The sequence below is a fragment of the Hylobates moloch genome, unplaced genomic scaffold, assembly GCF_009828535.3.
Source record: "Hylobates moloch isolate HMO894 unplaced genomic scaffold, HMol_V3 SCAFFOLD_3, whole genome shotgun sequence".
Lineage (NCBI taxonomy): Eukaryota > Metazoa > Chordata > Mammalia > Primates > Hylobatidae > Hylobates > Hylobates moloch.
The window spans coordinates 10,855,824-10,879,564 of record NW_026652278.1 but is presented as its reverse complement, the minus strand read 5'-3'; the positions used below and the strand labels follow the sequence as shown (position 1 = coordinate 10,879,564).

Sequence of the window (23,741 nt, the reverse complement as noted above, 5' to 3'; positions counted from 1 at the left end):
CTCAAGACTGTTTGGTGCCATCCTCTCTGAGAGATGGCCTCCGTCATCTGATTTAGATGCTTTTCTTTACCTTCTCATGGCACCCCCTGTTGAAATTGTCACCAGGCAGGTCTGTCTCTAAGACCAGGCAGTCTGCTTTTGTCTCGGAAGGATGCTTATTACCGCTTCTTGTTCACAGGTATTTAGTATTCTTACCATCATCTTTCCCTGCTGTGCTCCCAGCAGACAATTCTAATCTGTCATGACACTCTAATGATCCCAGACCCAGCTGCATTATCATTCTCAGTCCAACACTCCAGGAACCAAGAGATCACAATCCCCTTCTAAGAGGAATCCAGCACCTGTCTGTTCTTGGGCATTCCCTGGTAGGTGAGTAACCCTGTTCTCTCGTCACCCAATGCTTATCAGTTGCTGATCTGGCAGTAGGAGGAGGAAACACAGTGAGCCTATTCTGTGTTCCTGTTCTATTCAAGGGGTGAAGAGGCACCTGGAAACAACAGGAAGAGTTGTAGGATTACAAAGGACATCAAAGATTGAATGTAACTTTCATCTGGATGAAGCCAAAGGCAGACTTCCAGCCCTAAATTCTGACTGGTGGCTGACACAGGCCATGGGTTCATGGTACCCTTCTAGAATGCAGCACAGACCACTGATGAACAGTGCATGGTAAAGAAACTAAGTGTCATTTCATAGCCTCAGCCTCTCAGCTGAGAAGCAGGGCACAGCTCACCCAGGCTAGGAAAACAAAGGGAAGTCCTGGAAAGCTGTCTGCTTTTAACCAAGAGTTACTGGCCATCGAGTGTCTTGGTTAAAAAATAAGTGTCAGGCAACCTTCTCGGTAGAGTGTGTGGGGGGATTATCAGAGTCTGGTAATGACTTCTGAGGGTCCCAAAGAGTGAAGTGATATTTACATAGCAAATCCAAGGAGGGGGATTGTGTGCAATATAGCTGGAGGTTGGGGGCGGGTTTTATGGGCTTGCCAAGCTCCAAGGGTCGTACAATGTGCATGTCAAGGACAAGAAATCAAAGCCGTGTGAAATGGTTGGAAGTGGTTCAGTTTGAGGTCATGTGTTTCTCAGCTCCTGTTGTGGAATTAGTGTGAGACCCAGAAGACTGTGGCCAAAGCTGTTATGGACCCATGGTCTCCATGGAATCATCCCTCATGGCTTCTGCTCTCTAATCACATCCCCACTCGTGTCATCCTTGTTCTTCCAAGGCGAGGTTACTCGCACTGCACAGGGGCCGAGGAGAGCATGTCCTGCCAGGAAAAACCATCCCCAAGAGATGCTTTCTCCCTTGGCACTGTGTCCTGTATTTGCTCAGCAGCCCACATCCTGTTCTGCCCCAAACCTTGGGGCAGACTTCCCACAGGTTAATTTGAACTCCCCAAGATTAAAATCAAGCCCGTATTCAGGAAACACTTGGGAGTCCTCGAGGTTCACCGAGAAGGAAGTTGGAAATTGTTCACTTATGTCAGTGCGTTTGCGGTTGGGCAACAGCCAGACTGTTCAATGGCAATCAATCAAACACACCTCAGTTTTTTCCACAGATTAGCCATCGACTGTTAGCAAAAGCCCTCACTTCCTTTTTATTGATTTATAGCAGCAGTAGAAATATACCACCCTAAAGGACACACCTCCTTTTAGCTAGGTACCTATAAATGTCCAGGATTTTCTATTCAATTGAGACGAACCCAGCAAAATGGGGATCTCCACAGTCATCCTTGAAATGTGTCTTTTATGGGGACAAGTTCTATCTACAGGTATTATGTTTAATTATTATATTCATTTCTCTCCTGCAGACCCAATCATGGCAAATTATATCTACTACTTTCCATTTCAAGGGAAGTTTTATATCAAAGAGTGGGTAGCCCTTTGCTGATAATTGTAATTGTTGCAGGTGTTCAGGAGGAATGGCTCTTTTTTGTTTTGTTTCTGGCTGAGAAATATAAATGGTTGTAGTTAGAAAAAGCCAGTCATTAAGTCAATGTTTTCAGTAGTAAGTCATTCAACTAATGGAATGATTGATTTGTCTTAGAAAAATCCCTGAAGTTTAGGAAAGGTGGATGTGTATTATTAAGAGGCCCTCAAACTTTGCAGCAATTGGTTAAACACACAATTTGTGTGCTATGAAAACGGGCAGAAAGGATTCCCACTGTAAATGCCCTTTATGTGGCTTCTTTCTACAGGTGTGCCTGGCTTGATGGCTAATATTTGCCGAGCAAAATCAGGTCAAGTAATTGAGCGCAGACAAGATCATTAGGATTCCAAGTTTGTCTTGGAATTCCAAGTTTGTCATGCACAGCTTTAAACACTTGAAGCCCAGTCACTCAAGCATAGCCGTATGTTCTTAGAGAGTCAGATGCTAAACGTGAGAGAGCCGTCGGTAGAGCACTCTGATTGCTGCATCTCAATGGCATTTTGCAGAGATACTAGAGGAACAAGTGATTCTCAGTTGATTCTCAGTTTGCCTATTCTGTCTCTCTCTTCCTCTCTCTCTGCCTCTGTCTCTCTCTCTCTCTTCTCTCTCTCTCTTTCTCTCTTATCTATTGTGTAGTTATTGTCACCTTTTCTCTCCCCTCTCCCTCTGTTTCTGTCTGTCTGTGTTTCTCTCTCTCTCTGTCTTTCTCTCTTTCCCGTCTTTTGGGCAGATATCACCTTTTCTTCCTCCTCCTCCCTCTGTTTCTGTCTCTGCCTTTCTCTCCCTGCCCCCCTCACCATATCTTCCTGTCTTTCTCATCTATCAGGCAGTTATTACCTTTCCTCCTTCCCTCCTCCCCCTTCTCTGTTTCTCTCTCCATCTCTCTTTCTCTTTATTGGGCGGCTATTATCACCTTTCTCTCTGTCTCTGTCTCTCTTTCTCTTCAACTATTGGGCAACTATTATCACCTTTCCTCTCTCTCTCTATCTGTTTCTCTTCATCTGTCAGGCAGCTATTATCACCTTCCCTCTCCCTCTCTTTTTCTCTCTCGCTCTTTCTCATCATCTATTGGGCAGCTCTTATCACCTTTCCTCCCTATTTCTCTCTCGCTCTTTCTCATCATCTATTGGGCAGCTCTTATCACCTTTCCTCCCTATTTCTCTCTCTCTCCCTTTGTTTCTATATTCTTTCTACCTTCCTTCCGTCCCTTTTTCTTTCTCTCCCTCTCTTTATTCATTTCTTTCTTCCTTCTTATCTTTTATCTTTCCTACTGCCATTTTTTTTCTTTTGTGTCACCTTTTGCTAGATCTATGAATTTCAGGATACAGGGTAAAAATCACCTAATTTTCAGATAACTTCCAGAACTCTCACTCTCCGCCTAGGCTCAGTGGGGGAAGCTTTGAAGATTAAGGTTCATTTGGGAGGTTGCTTTCATGAAAGTAGCACCCCCAAACCCAGCCCTCACACCCGGGTGGTAGGGAGCAGGCCCACGCCCTGTGATGAGCTTGTGGAGGGGCTGGGGGCCACCAGGCCCAGGACCTCAGGGGAGTGGAGACTGGGCATCCTCATCCTGCTGCCATCAGAAGCATCTGAAACTGGGAGGCTGCGTCCTCAGCTCCAGCTCTTGTCAGTATCGAGTTCACCCTCCAGATTGTCTCTGAACCGTGACATGGAATTCGCATCAGCTGCTGTAGACAGGGAGTGAATTGCCTTGTCTTTATCTACAAAGAAACAACAGGCAGCAGTGCTCTTGGATTGAGGACATTTGTAGTTTGCCCATGATGCTATGTGCATGCATATAGACAGACATGCACACATGTGCATGCATGCCTGTGTTTGCCATTTAGAGGTGGGAATTCATGCTCTCTGAAGTAGACCTGTATTCTCTTATTTAAATCTTCTAACATTCCTGAAGTTAGGAACAATTATTTCCACATTTCAGATGGGGAAACTGAGGCTCAGAAAGGTTATTGGCTTGTCCAAAGACAGCACTGGTGAGTGGCTGGGTTAGGGTTTGAATCCGGATCAAATTCACTAATATTCAGATGACAGCTCTGGCCTACTGGCCCTTGCTGCTCCTTGCAGGGAGCTGAGGTGATGAACTGAACCGTGACATCTAACTCAGTGCTTGGAGCCTGGCCACAGAGCTTTGCGCTGGGAGTACCGAGGCGGCAGGCACCTGTCAGCTCTGGTCTTCATGCAAACTCTTGAGAAAAACTCAGTATGCCCAGGTTTGTGCTGGGCAGGAAAGGCTGTGGTACCCACTGCTAGCCCCAGCAATGCCCCTCCTCTGCCACTTGCCCGCTGTGGAGCCTCTGCGAGCCTCAGTTTACTCATTTATAAATGGAGGTTATGTTCCAACCCATGCAGTGTCTGGCACATGGACAGAGCCTCAGAACCATTTAGTGTTACTACTCTAGACATTTTCCTCATGTTTTATCCAAAAGCAGCTTCCCAAAAGTAATGTGAGCTCTTGGATTGGATCCTGCAACAGAAAATGAAAAACTGGTGAAATCCAGATAAAGCCTGGAGTAAACTTAGCAGGAAGGTACCAGTGTTTGTTTGTTAGCATGAGAATCACTTGAACTCAGGAGGCAGAGGTTGCAGTGAGCCGAGATTGTGCCACTGCACTCCAGCCTGGGTGACAGAGTGAGACTGTCTCAAAAAAAAAAAAAAAAAATCATTTTCCAGAAGTGGTTCTTCTCCCTTCAGGCAATTTACCACCATTCCCACAATGGCAGCTGGAGTAATCTACAGCTATGTGGTTGATTCTTGGAAGACTACAAATTGGTCTCAATATGTGCAGAAGGGTCTATTCAAAATGTGTGGACATGGGAGAACCAGGAACAACTTCAGTGTTGTGTTCCATGCTGTGGATGAGCCTTGTCAAGGCTCTGGCTGGATGAGTTCGACTGCCATGGGATTAGGCAGGATACCTGGGGCCTGGCAGTGGGAATTGCATGGTGTCATGTAGACTGTGTTTAAATGGCCGAGTTTTGAATGGAAGGCTCTCTCAGGCACATCTATCAACTCGTTCTTGAGTGTGGGAGCAGGGATGGCATGTCAGAAAAGAGGTGGGGACGTTCTGGTACAGAGTTCCCTAGTTTGCTATCTCTGTTGAAAGAATGTTCTGGTTTCTATTGCGAGTTTCTTCTTCATTTTCAGGGATGCATAGCCACATGGTTTCAGTGGCCTCCTTTCTAAGCCATCAATATGAAGCAGGGCAGCTGGGGAAGCCCATTGTGGAGCTCACATTCAGGCTGTTGAGGCAGGTGAAGAGGTTCTCTGACATACAGCAAGTCCTGTCACTGGCCTGTTGGTTCCATTAGAGAAATTCAAATCTCTGAACCATGATTGTCACTGCTATCAGGACCCACATTTACAAAGAATCTGAAGAGCCGGGCGTGGTGGCACATGCCTGTAGTTCCAGCTACTCCAGGGCTGGAGGCAGGAGGCTCGCTTGAACCCAGGAATTTGAATCCAGCCTGGGCAATAGAGCAAGACTCTGTCTCTAAAAATAAAATAATAGTCTGATAATTTTGTCAAATGCCTTAATCCTCCTTTTACCAGGAGTAAAAAGAAAAGGACTAATGAAAGAAAGTATGCTGGAATTGTTAATAAGAATTTAAACATAGCAGACCTTTTTGTATCACATAGATTTTGGTATATAAACATCATAAAAGACAAAAGAATACCATCACAGGTATTTGTTTTAGCAAAATAAGATGGTTGAAGTTCTTGTTGCAAAATACCATGTGATGAAATCCCTATTGAAGTGTGTAAGAGTACCGTATTTTATTTTTGTCCTTAGAATTATATCATTGACTCCTGGATTCTTGAATTTGAAAAAATCATCTAGGATATCATCATCTGAAGACTCATGGTCTGAGATTTCTGTTGTACAATCAATTCTACCATTATTAGTATCTGGAGTGCTATGTCTTGTCTCTATATTCCTCTTCTGGTTCATCTAATTATTGCAAAAACATCTTTGTCAGTTTTCTTCTCTTTGCCATCACAAGTAGAAAATGAAAAAATTCAAATTCTTAACTGCATTCAATGAAAGCTAAAAGCAGACTATGAAGAAAGTGTCTCCAGTCTAAAAAAAAATCTTCTTGAAAGATAATACAATACTTTGGGCATGGAAGAATTATGACTTATTTCACGAATTCATCTTCTTTCTAGGCAACTTCACCATTCTACCATTTTCTTACTATTTAAAAATTGATGAATAATGATGCAATACTTTCTTGGATGATAAAATAGTGAAATGTTTCAAGGTATAGGAAAAATAAAATCAGAAGCCAGTAATGAACCTTGGATTTATAAAAGGATCTAATGGTGATTACAAGATAGGATGACTTTTATCCTTTTTTAAAAATGAATAAATATTCTCTCTGATCTTTGAAAGACCTCTAAAATGTATAAAAGTTGTGAAATATCAACACTCACAAATATAGTTAGAACTGCTCAAAAAGAAACTCAAAAGCTACAGTTGAGTCTGATGGACCTTGTCTGGCCTCACTGAATATAAAGATCCAGGGATCTAGATTTCCATTTGCTTCAAGATAGAATAAAATGTTTTCAGGTTATGAGTCAGAAGGAACAGAATATCTGACATTAACATATTTTACTCTTTAGGGGTCATCTGAGTGGCTGTTGTCAATGCCAGCTATACTCAAATTTCAGACTGGACAATCAGCTTAAGCTGTCTTCTCTTGTCCAGCCCTTCTTTCCAAGCATAGATTACATCCTGTCACCATAAGCTGTAGCGTTACGCGCCTAGTAAAGAGACATGTGCTTCATTACATCTAAAATGATTGAGCTCCTCATATCCAATCCACTTGCTTTAATCTGCTATTGCAAAATTCATTTAGCAAGAATGTCGGGGACACACAAACCCAAGATTGAGCCACTGCGCCCTCTGGTGTGATTGTACGGTGAAGCAAAAGCCAATTTCTGTGACTTGTTGGAAATCATTTCTAAACAGTGTTTCTAAGACGAATTCGCGTTCTTTCCAGGTGGGTAGATCCCAAGGATTAGAGACTACGGTAAGACCTTTTCTTCACTCCTGTTCCCTGGTGGGGTTGGCCAGTTCTCCTCTGCTGCTGTTGGCTAGTTGAGGCTGAGCACAGCTGAGGTCACAGAGCAAACGCCTGCCTTGTCAAACGCAGGAATGCCGGGGGGGACAGGAGACGTGGGTGCCAAGACCTGGGGCATGTCCCAAGTGCACACTTGACCAATCCCAGCTGTCATTCTCCTTCCTCTTGCTCTCTGACTCTCAGTCATTTATCAGATGAGGTTAGCTTCAGTTTGGTGTGAGGAGAGATAGTTGAAAATAAAGGTCAGTACCTTTCTTTTTCTTTTTCTTTCTTTCTTTTCTTTTCTTTTCTTCTTTTTTTTTTTGAGACGGAGTCTTGCTCTGTCACCAGACTGGAGTGCAGTGGTGCAATCTCGGCTCACTGCAACCTCTGCCTCCTGTGTTCAAGCAATTCTCCTGCCTCAGCCTCCAGAGTAGATGGGACTACAGGTGCACGCCACCACGCCCAGCTAATTTTTGTATTTTTAGTAGAGATGGTGGTTCACCATGTTGGCCAGAATGGTCTCGATCTCTTGACCTCGTGATCCACCCATCTCAGCCTCCCAAAGTGCTGGGATTACAGGCATGAGCCACTGCGCCCGGCCTACCTTTTCTTTTCGCTAATAATGACAGGTATCTTGAAGATAACTAACATCTACCAAGCACTTGTTATATACCCTGCATAAAATGATTTTCATGTATGAAATGAATTGATATATTTAAAAAAATACTTAAAATACCACCTGGCACACAATAAGTGCTCAACTAATGCACTTAATGAGTGCTATTATCATGAAATCTTCCCAAGAACACTTTGAGGTAAGTAATACGATTATACCCATTTTGCAGATGGGAAAACCAGGGCACAGTTAGCTAATTTGTCAATATTTCTATGTCTAAGATCATGTGTCTGGTGAGTAGCAGGGCAGAGATTTGAGCCTAGGATGGGTGTCTCATCCTACCCCTGTCCTGGTCTTTGACTTTGGCTAAATGTCCCTGCCTCTCCAGTGAGAATGTGCAGAACTTTGTGCCCAAGTTTGATTTTTCAGGGTCTTTTATGTGTTCATTTAGGATGACTCTGCTCCTGGGCCCTTGGCCCTGTTGAGGTCAGTCTCTCCCCTTCCAGGACATGACTTGAGAGATCCAGAAATGGCCTGGGAAAGGCAGCTTTCTGACCAACACCCAGCAAGGGCGAGGCTGAGGCAGGGAGACCGAGCATTCTCCTGGAGGGACCATTCACAGGGTGACCAGGAGGGGGCACATTGCCCCGCTGCACCTCTAGATTCATCTCTGATCCAGAAGAGGTGCAGATGGCATAGAAGGTAGGGTGTTTTGCTCGTAAGAGGGGCCCTTCTGAATAAGGCCTCAGGTCTGAACAGGCATCTCCATGGATTATGTCCCTGAGACTGGGGAGGGACAGAGCATGGGAAGTCCGGAATGTACTTTGGGGATGCCCTGAAGATGGTCCAGCTGGCCTTTCCTCCTTCTGGGAGGAAAAGCAACCTGCCCCCTCCCTTTGCATCCCATTCCAGCCTGTCACTCTGTGACCACCAGTTTCTCATAATCTCAAACTCACCATTGAAAAGCCACACCCAGGATCTGGCTCCTACTGTCAGAACGGTGGGCTGCACCCCTCGGGACCTGTGCCTATTTTCCTCACACCATCAATACACCTTACCCCAGTGGGTGGTCTAGTGGCATCATGTCGGGCAGGAACGTGGTGCTTATTGACTTCCCAGCATGGCCAGCTCTAAGGTGGGAAGCAGGCTCTCTCAGCCCCTCCCAGGAGAGGAGCCTGGAAAGTAGGTCGAGGCTTGCTCTTGGACTTGATCCTGATGGGACTGGAGAGTGTACTGAAGCATTTTGAGCAAGGAATTGAATTAAATACATTTGTACTTTGTAAAGGTAAAACTTGAAAACCACCTGGAGACCAATGAATCCTCTTAGCATAGAAATGGGCGCAGAGCAAGCACTCCATCAATGCTGATTGAATCAATGAATGTGGATGGACTAGAGAAAGGAAGAGCAGACATTGAGGATTCAGCTGGGAGGAGGCCAGGTTCAAGGGGATGAAGGCTTATCCCAGTGAAATGGCAGTGGGAATGACACGGAAATAATGACCTTGGTGATGTTAGATGTAGGATGTGAGGAGAAGGAGGAGTCAAATATGATGCCCTCATTCCCAGCATGGTTGATATGGAGCATGATGACATCCTTAATTCAAATGGAGGGAAGAGGCTGTGTTGAGTTTGGGATGATGTGGGGGGTAGGATGGCCAGGAGGCCACTGAAAATGCTGGTCTACAGCTCAGGGCTGGGCTGTCAGGGCTGAGTCAGGACCAGAGAGGTGGATTTGGGGGTCTTCTAGAAAGTTCTCAGTACATGAGTTTCTCCAGGGGGGAAATACAGAATGAGAAGAAAGCAAAGAGAGAACATGGAAGAACAGGGATGCTTAAGATCCTGCTGGCAGAAGGATTGTAAATAGGCAGGGTGGTGAGAGGAAGAAGCCGGAGTGAGGAGGGTAGGGATGCAAGTCAAGGGGGCTGAGAGCACCAACATAAAGGCTTCTCGCTGTGTCACTGCAGGTCTGCCTCTGAGGCTGGTGAATGGAGGTGACCGGTGTCAGGGCCGGGTGGAGGTCCTGTACCAAGGCTAATGGGGCACTGTGTGTGATGACAGCTGGGACGCCCAGGATGCAGATGTTGTCTGCAGGCAGCTTGGCTGTGGCTATTCCATGTTAGCCCTGGGGGGGGCCCACTTTGGTCAGGGCTTGGGAAACATTCTCTTGGGTGACTTGCATTGCTTGAGAAGGGAGCCCTACCTGTCAAGCTGTCCTCACAGCGGATGGTACAACCACGAATGTGGCCACAGGGAAGATGCTGGCGTTGTGTGCTCAGGTAGTGTGGGTATCACCTTGCTCTGTGTATCTGCAACTCTGAGTCAATATTACCACACATGAGCATGTGTGTGTACATATGTGTGTGCTCTATAGCTTACCTGCTTTGCAGTAAGTCATGTCTTAATTGATATTGGAGGGCAGGTGGTACTGGCCCTTTTCGTAGACAATGAAGGTCAAGGGATCATCGGCCTGTCCTTCTGAAGCTGGACATGATGGAGGCAGGCTTCAGTCTCAGCCCCCAAGAGCCTGCTGATGCAATCACCTCATGGACTAGTTCTGATGAACAGCATCACGACCATCCCTGGCCTGAGATACCAAATCAATATCTTCCTAAGTGGCAGTTTCTCCTCAATTTAAAGGCTGAGGAGGATGGGGGAACTGCTGGTCCTTAAGACGTAAATGTATACCAACATCAAATTGAGGAGTAACCCAAGGCATTCTCTTTATTGGGAATTAAATGACAAATAAAAGATACTTAAGATCCTCAATGGAAAACAGAACTTCTCCTGGACCCAACCCAGCAATTCCCAGTGCTGATTTCCTTTGTTCACATAGTGCCAGGATGTGTGCAGACACCAAGGGATCCTTTGATCCACAAAGAAACCTCCAAGGACACTGGCCAATGGCGTGCTCCCCAAAGAGGAGTTTCTGATTAAACTGTCCACTTCTAGAGGAACTGTGGCATTTGCTGTGTGGAATGGACTGAGCCCATGCCACCATGCATGGGACGTGCCCTTGATAATCCAACCACTAAGTAGGACTGGGTTCCCCAAGGGGGCATGGTCCTATATGCAGCCACTTTGTGAGTGGTTTAGTTTTGCATTCTGGAAAGGTTGGTTTTCTTTGGAAACCACCTTTTTTTCTAGTTGAACCATGTTCTCAGGAATATTTCAGTGATGGTGAATATTTGTCATTTGAGGGTGTGTTTGAGCCATAGAAACAGCCAGGTGTTATTTGTCATCCAATCTTGTGACTAGGATGGGGCTGTGAATGGACTGTGTGACTTTTTGAATAGAAGCTGTGGCAGCAGAGGAGGTGGGGGGAGGGTAACAAGAGCAAAGGATGCTCATGGGGCATCCTAGCCCAGCCTGGGGCCATTATAGTGACAGTGGGATTGGCACATGGTTGGCTTTTAGCAATGGAGGCTGCACTTAGGCTCTGTGCTTCCAGCCCTTGCTTGAGAGCTGAGGAAACCATGGAGCAACCCTCCCCAAGTGAGGGCTACCATCAATGAGTTCCTTTCTCCACCCTGCAGGTTCTCTGATTCCCTCGGAGGCGAGCCTGGAGACAGCAATAGTAGAAGGTAATGTCTACTATGGGGGATCCCTGTGGGCTCATTTCCCCACTGCACCCCTAGTTTCATCTCTGATCCAGAAGAGGTGCAGAGGGTATAGAATGTAGGGTGCTGGCGTCGTGTGCTCAGGTAGTGTGGATATCACCTTGCACTTGTGTATGTGCAACTCTGATTCAATATCACCACACATGAGCACATGTTTGTACACGTGTGTGTGCTCTATTGTTCACTTGCTTTGCTGTAAGTGATGTCTTAATTGATGTTGGAGGGCAGGTGGTACCGCCCCTTTTCATAGACAAAGAAGGTGAAGGGATCATCTGCCTGTCCTTCTGAAGCTGGATGTGGTGGAGGCAGGCTTCAGTCTCAGCCCCTCAGAGCCTGCTGATGCAATCACCTCATGGACTAGTTCTGATGAGCAGCATCACAACCACTCCTGACCTGGGATGTCAAATAAATATCTTCCTAGAGGGCAGTTTCTCCTCTTTTAAAGGCTGAGGAGGATGGGGGAACTGCTGGTCCTTAAGACATAATTGTATACCAACATCAAATTGAGTAACCCAAGGCATTCTCTTTGTTGGGAATTAAATAACAAATAAAAGATACTTAACATCCTCAATGGAAAAGAGAACTTCTCCTAGACCCAACCCAGCAAATCTCAGTGCTGATTTCCTTTGTTCACATAGTGCCAGGATGTGTGTGGACACCAAGAGGTTTTTTTAATTCATGAAGAAAACTGCAAGGACATTGTCCCATGGTGTGTTCCCCAAAGAGGAGTTTCTGGTGAAACTGTCTACTTCTAGAGCAACTCTGGCATTCAGTGTGGGCTGGACTGAACCCAGGCTACCATGCCTGGGGTGTGCCCTTGATAATCCAACCACCAAGTGGGACTGGGCTCCCCAAGGGGGCATCGTCCTCCATGCAGCCACTTTTTTGACTGGTTTAGTTTTGCATTCTGGAATGGTTGGTTTTCTTTGGAAACCACCTTTCTTTCTCGTTGCACCACCTTCTCAGGAATATTTCAGTGATGGTGAATATTTGTCATTTGAGGGTGTGTTTGAGCTATAGAAACAGCCAGGTGTCATTTGACGACGAATCTTGTGACTACGATGGGGCTGTGCATGGACTGTGTGACTTGTCGAATAGAGGCTATGGCAGCAGAAGAGGTTGGGGGAGGGTAAGTAAAGTAGAGCAAATGATGCTCATGCGGCGTCTTAGCCCAGCCTGGAGCCAGTACAGTGACAGAGTGATTGGCACATGGTTGGCTTTTAGCAGTGGAGGTTGCCCTTAGGCCCTGTGCTTCCAGCCCTTGCTTCAGAGCTGAGGAAGCCATGGACCAACCCTCCCCAAGCAAGGGCTACCATCAATGATCTCTTCCTTTCTCCACCCTGCAGCTTCTCCGTTTCCCTCGGAGGCGCCCCTGGAGTCAACTGTAGCAGACGGTAACATCTACTATGGGGAATCCCTGTGGGCTCATTACCCCACTGTACCCCTAGGTTCATCTCTGATTCAGACGAGGTGCAGAGGGCATAGAAAGTAGTGTGCTGGTGACGTGTGCTCAGGTAGTGTGGATATCACATGACAATGTGTATGTGCAACTCTGAGTCAATATCACCACACATGAGCTCGTGTGTGTACATATGAGCGTGCTGTATAGTTTACTTGCCTTGATGTAAGTCATGTCTTAATTGATATTGGAGGGCAGGTGGTACCACCCCTTTTCGTAGATAGTGCAGGTCAATGGATCATCTGCCTGTCTTTCTGAAGCTGGATGTGGTGGAGGCAGGCTTCAGTCTCAGCCCCCCAGAGACTGCTGATGCAATCACCGCATGGACTGGTTCTGATGAGCAGCATCAAGACCACCCCCTAGCCTAGGATACCAAATATATATCTTCCTAAGTGGCAGTTTCTTCTCCTTTAAAGGCTGAGGAGGATGGAGGAACTGCTGGTCCTTAAGACATAAATGTATACCAACATCAAATTGAGGAGTGAACCAAAGCATTCTCTTTATTTGGAATTAAATGACAAATAAAAGCTACTTAATATCCTCAATGGAAAAGAGAACTTCTCCTGGACCCAACTCAGCAAATCCTAGTGTTGATTTCCTTTGTTGGCGTAGTGCCAGGAAGTGTGTGGCCACCAAGGGGTCCTTTAGTTCCCAAAGAAACCTTCAAGGACACTGTCCCATGGCGTGTTCCCCAAAGAGGAATTTGTGGTTGGAATGTTCACTTCTAGAGCAACTCTGGCATTTGCTGTGTGGACTGGACTAAGCCCATGCCACCATGCATGGGATGTGCCCTTGATAATCCAACCACCAAGTGGGACTGGACTCCCCAAGGGGGCATCGTCCTCCATGCAGCCACTTTGTGAGTGATTTATTTTGGCATTCTGAAAAGGTTGGTATTCTTTCGAAACCACCTTTCTTTATAGTTGAACCATCTTATCAGGAGTATTTCAGTGATGGTGAATATTTGCATTTGAGGGTGTGTTTGAGCTATAGATACAGCCAGATATCATTGACATCGGATCTTGTGACTAGGATGGGGCTATGAGTGGACTGGGTGATTTTTTGAATAGAGGCTGTGGCAGCAGACGAGGTAGGGGGAGGGTAACAAGAGCAAAGGATGCTGGTGTGGCATCCTAGCCCAGCCTGGGGCCATTTCAGTGACAGAGCGATTGGCACATAGTTGGCTTTTAGCAATGGAGGGTGCCCTTAGGCCCTGGCTTCCAGTTCTTGCTTGAGAGCTGAGGAAGCCATGGACCAGCCCTCCCCAAGCAAGGGCTACCATCAATGAGCTCTTCCTTTTCCACCCTCTAGCTTCACTGATTCCCTCGGAGGTGCCCTTGGATACAACCGTAGCAGAAGGTAACGTCTACTATGGGGGATCCCTGTGGGCTCATTACCCAACTGCACCCCTAGGTTCATCTCTGATCCAGAAGTGATGCAGAAGCCATAGAAGGTAGGGTGCTGGCGTCATGTGCCTTGCTCTGTGTATCTGCAACTCTGAGTCAGTATCACCACACATGAGCACGTGTTCGTACACATGTGTGTGCTCTGCAGTTTACTTGCTTTGCTATAAGTCACGTATTAACTGATGTTGGAGGGTACGTGGTACCACATATTTTCATAGACAATGAAGGTCATTCTGAAGTTGGACGTGGTGGAGGCAGGCTTCAGTCTCAGCCCCTCAGAGCCTGCTGATGCAATCACCTCATGAACTAGTTCTGATGAGCAGCATCACGACCACCCCTGGCCTAGGATACCAAATATATATCTTCCTAAGTGGCAGTTTCTTTTTTAAAAAAATTTGAGGAGGGTGGAGGAACTGCTGGTTCTTAAGACATAAATGTATACCAACATCAAATTGAGGAGTGAACCATAGCATTCTCTTTATTGGGAATTAAATGACAAATAAAAGATACTTAACATCCTCAGTGGAGAAGAGAACTTCTCCTAGACCCAACCCAGCAAATCCCAGTGCTGATTTCTTTTGTTCACATAGTGCCAGGATGTGTGCAGACACCAAGGGGTTTTTTAATCCACAAAGAAACCTGCAAGGACACTGTCCCATGGTGTGCTCCCCAAAGAGGAATTTCTGGTGAAACTGTCTACTTCAAGAGCAACTCTGGCATTCAGTGTTTGGGCTGGACTGAACCCAGGCTACCATGCCTGGGGTGTGCCCTTGATAATCCAACTACCAAGTGAGACTGGGCTCCCCAAGGGGGCATGGTCCTCCATGCAGCCACTTTGTGATGGTTTAGTTTTGCATTCTGGAATGGTTGGTTTTCTTTCAAAACCACCTTTCTTTCTTGTGGAACCACCTGCTCAGGAATATTTCAGTGATGGTGAATATTTGTCATTTGAGGGTGTGTTTGAGCTATAGAAACAGCCAGATGTCTTTTGACATTCAATCTTGTGACTAGGATGGGGCTGTGAATAGACTGGGTGACTTGCTGAATAGAGGCTGTGGCAGCAGAAGAGGTTGGGGGAGGGTAAGTAGAGCAAAGGATGCTTGTGTGTCATGTTAGCCCAGCCTAGGGCCAGTACAGTGATACAGCGATTGGTACAGGGTTGGCTTTTAGCAATGGAGGTTGCCCTTAGGATCTGTGTTTCCAGCCCTTGCTTCAGAGCTGAGGAAGCCATGGACCAACCCTCCCCAAGCAAGGGCTACCATCAATGAGCTCTTCCTTTCTCCACCCTGCAGGTTCTCCGTTTCCCTTGGAGTTGACCCTGGAGTCAACTGTAGCAGAAGGTAAAGTCTACTATGGGAGATCCCTATGGGCTCATTACCCCTCTGTACTCCTAGATTCATCTCTGGTCCAGATGAGGTGCAGGGGGCATACAAAGTAGTGTGCTGGCGTCAGGTGCTCAGGTAGTGTGGATATCACCTTGTGCTGTGTATGTGCAACTCTGAGTCCATATTACCACTCATGAGCACATGTTTGTACACATGTGTGTGCTCTGCATTTTACTTGCTTTGCTGTAAGTGATGTCTTAATTGATGTTGGAGTGTAAGTGGTACCGCCCCTTTTCATAGACAATGAAGGCCAAGAGACCATCTGCGTGTCCTTCTGAAGCTGTATGTGGTGGAGGTAGGCTTCAGTCTCAGCCCGTCAGAGCCTGCTGATGCAATCACTTCAGCAGCATCATGACCTGACCTGGGATACTAAATATATATCTTCCTAAGTGGCAGTTTCTCCCTTTTTAAAATTTGAGGAGGGTGGGAGAACTCTTGGGACTTAAGACATAAATGTATATCAACATCAAATTGAGGAGGGAACCCAGGCATTCTCTTTACTGGAAATTAAGTGACAAATAAAAGATACTTAACATGCTCAATGGAAAAGAGAACTTCTCCTGCACCCAACCCAGCAAGTCCCAGTGCTGATTTCCTTTGTTCACATAGTACCAAGATGTGTGCAGACACCAAGAGGTTTTTTTAATTCACAAAGAAACCTACAAGGACACTGTCCCATGGCATGATCCCCAAAGAGGAGTTTCTGGTTAAACTGTCTACTTCAAGAGCAACTCTGGCATTTGGAGTGTGGGCTGGACTGAGCCCATGCTGCCATGCCTGGGATATGCCCTTGGTAATCCAACCACCAAGTGGGACTGGGCTCCCCAAGGGGGCATCGTCCTCCATGCAGCCGTTTTGTGAGTGGTTTAGTTTTGCATTCTGGAAAGGTTGGTTTTCTTTGGAAACCACCTTTTTTCTAGTCGAACCACCTTCTCAGGAATATTTCAGTGCTAGTGAATATTTGTCATTTGAGAGTGTGTTTGAGCCATAGAAACTGCCAGATGTCTTTTGACATTCAATCTTGTGACTAGCATGGGGTTGTGAATGGACTGGGTGACTTCTTGAATACAGGCTGTGGCAGCAGAGGAGATGGGGGTAGGGTAGTAAGAGTAAAGGATGCTCATGTGGCATCCTAGCCCAGTCGGGGGCCAGTACAATTACAAAGCGATTGGCACATGGTTGGCTTTTAGCAATGGATGGTGCCCTTAGGACCTGTGCTTCCAGCCCTTGCTTCAGAGCTGAGCAAGCCCTGGACCAACCCTCCCTAAGCGAGGGTTACAATCAATGAGCTCTTCCTTTCTCCACCCTGCAGGTTCTCTGATTCCCTCGGAGTCGACCCTAGAGTCAACTGTAGCAGAAGGTAACATCTACTATGGGGGATCCCTGTGGGCTCATTACCCCCCTGCACCCCTAGATTCATCTCTGATTCAGATGAGGTGCAGAGGGCATAGAAAGTAGGGTGCTTAGCTCCCACGAGGGGCCCTTCCACATAAGGCCTCAGGTCTGAACAGGTATATCTCGCATCGATCTTGTCTGAGACTGAGGAGGAATCAACTTGAAGACGCATCTCCAAGGAGTTCTCAGTGGAGCCTTTTGTTCTGTCTCTAGAGCTTCTGTTATCTTTGCTTGTTGCTCACTCCTGTGTTCCTCACCCAGCTGCGCTCATCCCTGGCCAGCCTAGAGTTCTGGATCTCTGGCTACAGGGCCTTGAGAGTCAGGTGCCTACCTGCTAAGGTAGCCAAATTGCTAGGACAGCATCCTTGCCCTTGCCCTTTCTTTAAGCCTATATTATGCCACCCTTGTTTCTTCTTAACAGAGAGAAATCACAATCCTTCAGCTCATGGGCATCAGAGCTCATGTACTTCCCCCTTGTGTCTCTCCAGTGAGAAATCTGGGAGACATAGTCAATACATCCTGGGATTCTGGCAGCCTGGGCTTTGGGAAGGGAAGTCACTTCCCATTTCCCATGGGAAAACTTGGCCCTAGGAGAAGCTCAAGGACAACATTCTCACCAAGGCCTCTGCCCTGCCCAGAGTTGGCATGCAGTTGGGAATGCTGATGGTACATGCATCGGGCCCTCCTGTTCCTCAGGCCATCTTCTTTCTTCTCCCTCTGGCCCATGGGGTGAGGCCTGACTTAACCTCTTTCTCTTTCCTATGATGAAGGACACAGAAGACGCTAGAAATGAGGGTGGGACTGGCTTTATTCTGACTTAGCCATGTCCGTTCCCAAGGTTCCCACATTTTCTTATTTGCAGCAGGTTTAAGAGGAGAGTCTGTTTCTTCCTCTTGAGTGGTTTCCCCTAAGGTCCCTGTTACCTGTTAAGGACCACACCTTGGCCTGACAAGCCCTTTGGTATAACTGGTCCAGCCAGGGATGGGAGTGAGGGAGCGGAGGGATTTGGCTGATCTGCCTGTCACACAGGACTGCAGATAGGACTTACCTGGAGTTGCTCTTATCAGGAACTCCAGTATCAAGTGGGAGTCACATTTCTTCTAGATCTGGAGACCTCATGTAGCAGCCCAGTGGAGAGCTCAGACAGAAGCTGAGTGCTGTGGCTGCAGTGGGTTAAGGGTAACTCTCAGATCACTTCCTCTCCAAGCCTCGGCACTCAGTCAGCTCCTGTAGGTGCCCTGGACAAATTCCAGGGTTCTGGAGCAATTCAAAAACAGAGATTCCAAGCCAGTATCTTACTTAAAGGGGAATATTAGAAGCATTTCCACTAATGTGAAAAACAAGGCAAGTATGGCCTCCATCCCCACTGCTGTTCAATGTTGTACTGGAGATAGTAGCCAATGCAATGAGAGAAGAGAAATCAATTAGAGGCCTAAGAATGGGAAAAGTTATTTTTGCATCCCTCTTCTGGAGTTCTGTATAGGTTACATGTAGGCACATCAGAATCAGAGTGAATATATTGGTACAGAAATATTTCCTCCACAAGCAGCCCTTTAGAATTGGAGAACTCAATGCTAGACAGGTTTCTTGACTTCCCCAAATTTACACAGCAAGACAATATCCAGATCAGGAGTGATGGCTCCTCAGCAGATCCTAGTTTACTTTCAGCCCATGAGTGTCTTCAGAGGAGACCTAACTTTATATTTCCTGTTTTTTTTTTTGTGGGGGGGGTTGTTTTTCATCTTCTACAATTGGCAAAAGCAGAGACTACCATTACAAATACCGAGTCTACTGTTGTGACAGGTAATGAGTAATTTTGGGTCCCTTTCTGTAGGTCATGATGCCAACTATATCCATTGGCTTTACTGTTACTCAAGAAAAATTTTAGAGAATGGGATGGGAGGGAATGTTGTGAGTACACAGTGACCTTCTGGATCCCAGAGGTCAGCTAGAGTGAAGCTTTCTTCATTGCCCATGTTCCTGGAGGTAGGGAGAAATCAGTCAGAATATGGTGTCTCCAAGAGCTTGTGTGCTTTGGAAGCAGAGACCAGTGGGATCAGTCTCCAGTCCAGAGTGACAGCCCAGCTCCCCCATCTCCACAGCTCTGTGCTGACCCCAGCCATCCTGGCCCTGAGGAAGGCTATAAGGCCAGGAATATCACGTGAAAAATGTGCTCCAAACCAACCTTAGAGCTGCAGATACACATCAGAGCTTCTCCCAGGACATCCTGATATTATCGTGCTGCTCTTCAGTGTGGGGTGTTGTGTGTCCTCTGTCTGAGGGAATCAGGCAGAGCCCATGGTCTGCTTAGAGAAGGGTCATGTGTATCTCTAGGTCCCCTCCAGGATGCAGATCAGGAGGAGACTTTTATTCTGCTCCAGCTGAAGCTCTAAGGCTTGGGTTTGGGCCAAGCAGTCACTGTCCTCTTCCCCATGAAGAACTCTAACCTTAAGGCATGTTAGAGCCCAGCCCAGTTAGAGATTCTCTCAAAGATATCTGCCTATGTGGAAGACCCTGAATGCCCTGCAGGCCCTGAGACCTTGTGCCTCAGTAGGAATGTGCAAGAGAAATTCTGTTCCTTCCTCTAGGATCTGATTCTGGTTTGGCCTTGAGGCTGGTGAATGGAGATGGCAGGTGTCAGGGCCGAGTGGAGATCCTATACCGAGGCTCCTGGGGCACCGTGTGTGATGACAGCTGGGACACCAATGATGCCAACGTGGTCTGCAGGCAGCTGGGTTGTGGCTGGGCCATGTCAGCTCCAGGAAATGCCCGGTTTGGCCAGGGCTCCGGACCCATTGTCCTGGATGATGTGCACTGCTCAGGGCACGAGTCCTACCTGTGGAGCTGCCCCCACAATGGCTGGCTCTCCCATAACTGTGGCCATGGTGAAGATGCTGGTGTTATCTGCTCAGGTAGGCATCAAAGATCTCTGGAGAGTCGGGTGTGGTGGCTCATGCCTTTAATCCCTGCACTTTGGGAGGATGAGGTAGGCAGATTGCTTGAGCTCAGGCGTTCAAGACCAGCTCTGGGCAAGATGGCAAACCCCATCTCTTTTAAAAAAAGAAAATCACTTGGGCCCATTCTGGGGACAGACTGTATACAGAGAATATAGTAACAAACAGGTTTCTCACTCCAGGGCCCCCACCCAAGTCTTTCCTGGTTATCCGGTGGCTCTGGAGTTTAGTTGGGGCAACTGGCCTGTGGGTACAATGCCACCGTCAACGCAAATCCCCAAGCTGTGAGCAGTGCCCCAACATTGGTTTGGAGGTGACTGAGGCACCAGTGTTCAGACACAGGGTCCAGCATGCTGACATCAGAAAGGATGAGCTTTTTATTCTGCTCCAGGAACATCCACATAATTCATACCCCCGTTTTCCCCGAGGCTCCTTCTCAGGGACAGCACGTTTTGGGGATCTGGTTGGTGAAGCCTCCCCTCCCCTTGAACACTGTATTACCTCGAGTGCTGTCAGCCGCTGACCCAGAGGGAAGGATGCAATTGTAAATAGTTCACTTATGATTGCTGTGAAGAGAGGCAGGGAAGTGGGGTAAGGGTGAGAGGATGGCAGTGAGTCACAAATGGTGGGCTCACAAGCGAGCTCAGCATAGGGAGCACGGGGGACCTCCCAGAGTATCACCAGGAATCCACGTCAAACCTCAGACTCGTTGCAGCTCAAGGGGGGAGAGTTAGGGTCTTCATCTACTCATTGCTTAGGGTGGCTGTTTGCTGCTCCCTGGGTGTTAATACCGAGGTTGTTGTGGCCGGTCCCAGGCACCAAAGTACCCCTAGTACGCCGAACGTTTTAGCTGCAAGTGTCAAGTCTTGGCAGTGGTGTCAGATGAGCCAGTGAGTCCATGCATCAGTGGACGGCTGGGCATGGGGGTGGTGAAGGTTTCCTAACTGAGAATAGGTCATCCCTATCTCAGAGAGAGATGGAAGGGCCTGCATGGTGTCCCTGAATGAGTTCCCTGGGCAGGAGACCTGGGCAGGCACATGGGGAGCAAGTGGCCAGACCTTCGAGTAGAATTGTTTTCACAGTGCTTGCCTGGTCCAGAGAACTGCTTGTTTTTCACCTTTTTCCCTTCAAGTCCAATTGTATCCTTTCTCTTTGTTGCTGTTTACAGAAAGTTGGCCTGTCAGGATATCACCTGTACCCACAGAAGGTAAAGAATCCTCTCAACCCTCCCTGGGGCTCACTTTCTACCTCTGGATACACTTTGGATTTCATAGTTCACTTAATGATTGCCATGAAGAGAGTGGGGGAAGTGGGCTAAGGGTGGGAGGATGGCAGCAGGTGATAAACAGTTGGCTCAAGAGTCAGCTCGGCACTGGAAACAAGAGCAGGACCTCCCAGAAGGTCATTAGGAATCATTAGGCTCATGATAGGATGAGGCTCAAGATGGGCCCCTTGCTTTTTCATGTTTCTGTGGGTTGGGTAGGGAGGAAGCGGGAGTCTCTGAAGACCCAGAACTAGATGTGATGTTGGAGGGTGGGGGGTGCTGGTGACCTGTCTCCTATGGGATCCTGTTCCAAGTGGTCAGGAAAGATCCTTATCTATGTGCTCAGGAAGAGCCCTGGGGGTCTCCCTGATCCTACGGGGACCTCATCCCTGCCATCTCTGGTACTTTGCCAGCCAGATCCCAGACAGGACCATGCTCCTGAATAAGGGAGGGATCTGGGCCTGCCATCTGGAGCTGAGCAGCTCCATGCTCTGTGTACCCAACTGGGGAGTGGGGTATCCATTCCTATCACCTCCACTGGGGTCACAGGTGCTTCCCCAAAAGTTGAGCATCCATAGACCTGGGCAGAGTAGGCCGTCAGTGCTACTTTCACTGTGATGAAGCCTAATCTCTGTTCATATGCAAAGGTGACTGCCTGCCTAGGTGACTTAGTTCATTAGGAAGTGCCCTGAGTGTGGAACTTGCCTTAGATCCTTGACCTGATGACAGGGATGGATGAAGGGTTCTTGTGTTCCCCTGTAGGACCTGAATCCAGTTTGGCCCTGAGGCTGGTGAATGGAGGTGACAGGTGTCAGGGCCGAGTGGAGGTCCTATACCGAGGCTCCTGGGGCACCGTGTGTGATGACAGCTGGGACACCAATGATGCCAATGTGGTCTGCAGGCAGCTGGGCTGTGGCTGGGCGACATCAGCCCCAGGAAATGCCCGGTTTGGTCAGGGCTCAGGACCCATTGTCCTGGATGATGTGCGCTGCTCAGGACATGAGTCCTACCTGTGGAGCTGCCCCCACAATGGCTGGCTCTCCCACAACTGTGGCCATCATGAAGACGCTGGTGTCATCTGCTCAGGTGGGCCTTCAAGACCTTGGGCTCCCTCTCTTGGGGTGGAGTTTGCTCCAAAAGAAACTCCTAATTACATTCTTATCTCCTCACTCAAAGCTTCTTCTATGTTTCCTATATTTCTGAAGACTTGTTAGCTCTCTGCTAAGAATCCGTATGTATTCACTGCCTAGTGTTCCTGTGGTCACTTAGGACAGGGGACCAAACTCAAACAACAACCCAGACTTTATCCCTTTCCTGAGGCAGTGCAAAGAAGAGGCAGAAGAGAAAAGTGCTGGCTCCCCAGGGCTCCATTTCTCCCCAGCTGAGTAGCACTGGGTGAGGGTGTCATGGACACAGGACAGACAGCAATGCAGGGGAGGAATCCTCTCACTGCAAGGAACTCTGAACTAAAGATGCTTGTCTGGAAGTGGGTTCTCATCTGAGACCCAGTGATGAGGTCTGGAAACAGAGGCTCAAGGGTTAGGAGTGCAAATGGGTGTCTGATTGTATCAGGCCTGGTTGGATGGAGTTGGAGTCCTTGACCTCAGGTCCTCTCAGAACGCTGCTGAGCATTGCCTGTGCCCCAGGTCTGGTGTGAGGAGGGCAGCCCCTATGAGGCCAGCCAGCCATGGCCTTGTTATTGCCTGTGATCGGGGCTTGAAGACGGCACAAGGGATTTTGGCTGGAGCGGCTTCCTCAGCCTTGCTGACTCCAGAATGCCTAAGACGTGCAAGGGAGAGGGTTGGTTTAGGCCAACCGGGTTACCCTGGGCAGACACAAAGTTGATCACCTCAGAGCTGGCAATAGTGGACAGGACCTGCCTCGAGTCCTTACACGGTGCATCTCTGTGGGGTGTGCATGGCAATATCCCTCCCTGTGTGATAGGAACCAGGATGGACTGAGTGTCAGACTCGCCCATTTCTTTCCCTCCTCATTCCAGTTTTGCCGACTTCTGTGTAATGTTCCTGATCTGACCTTCTCTTCTCTTTCTCATAGTTTCCCAGTCCCGGCTGACACCCAGTCCAGGTAGGTCCCCAGTGTCCTTCCTCAAAATGTCCCTTCTCTTTCTGCCCAATCACCCCTTCCCCACTTCACAGAGCTCTCCTGTTTCACTGCGTGGATACTGTGGGGCATATTATTTCCACCCCCAACACCAGCTGTGTAACTGAGACCCCAGCACAGTGCTTTTTAAACACACACAGAATTCAGGAGGCCTCTGTCTTCTTTTCAACCCCTCTGAGCTTTCATGAAACAGTTTCATACTGTCCCAGTGGGCAGCCCCTACAGGTTCAGGAAGTGGCTCCATGTTTAATGAACTTTGGTCCTTTTATATTCAGGACTCACATATAGTTTCTGAAAATTGTGGGTGTCACCCTCTGACCTGTTCAAGGCATCATCAGGGCAGGCTCGATGCCCCCATCCATCACTGCTGGAAACATTCTGAGATTATGATGGGCCACATTTGTATCCAGAAGAGGCAGAGTTTGTGCTTGGGCAGGGAGAGGCATAATAAAGGTTTGTGGTGTCTCTGCTTAGCCAGAAACCTGATTCCTGATTGTCCCCTGGGCAGCCCCTGGTTCCC

General features: G+C 47.7%; 1 protein-coding gene across 1 annotated transcript in view; it reads left to right on the top strand.

The window, feature by feature from the left end:
• The first annotated feature begins 1,701 nt into the window (after positions 1-1,701).
• The window catches only part of DMBT1 (deleted in malignant brain tumors 1), a 46,951-nt gene continuing 24,911 nt past the window's right edge, over positions 1,702-23,741 (top strand). The window contains 11 exon segments of the mRNA XM_032175960.1: positions 1,702-1,762; positions 6,942-6,971; positions 11,154-11,201; positions 12,584-12,631; positions 15,395-15,442; positions 16,800-16,847; positions 19,471-19,794; positions 20,353-20,374; positions 20,521-20,528; positions 21,005-21,043; positions 21,863-22,186. Of these exon segments, the coding sequence (XP_032031851.1) occupies positions 1,702-1,762; positions 6,942-6,971; positions 11,154-11,201; positions 12,584-12,631; positions 15,395-15,442; positions 16,800-16,847; positions 19,471-19,794; positions 20,353-20,374; positions 20,521-20,528; positions 21,005-21,043; positions 21,863-22,186 (1,000 nt within the window).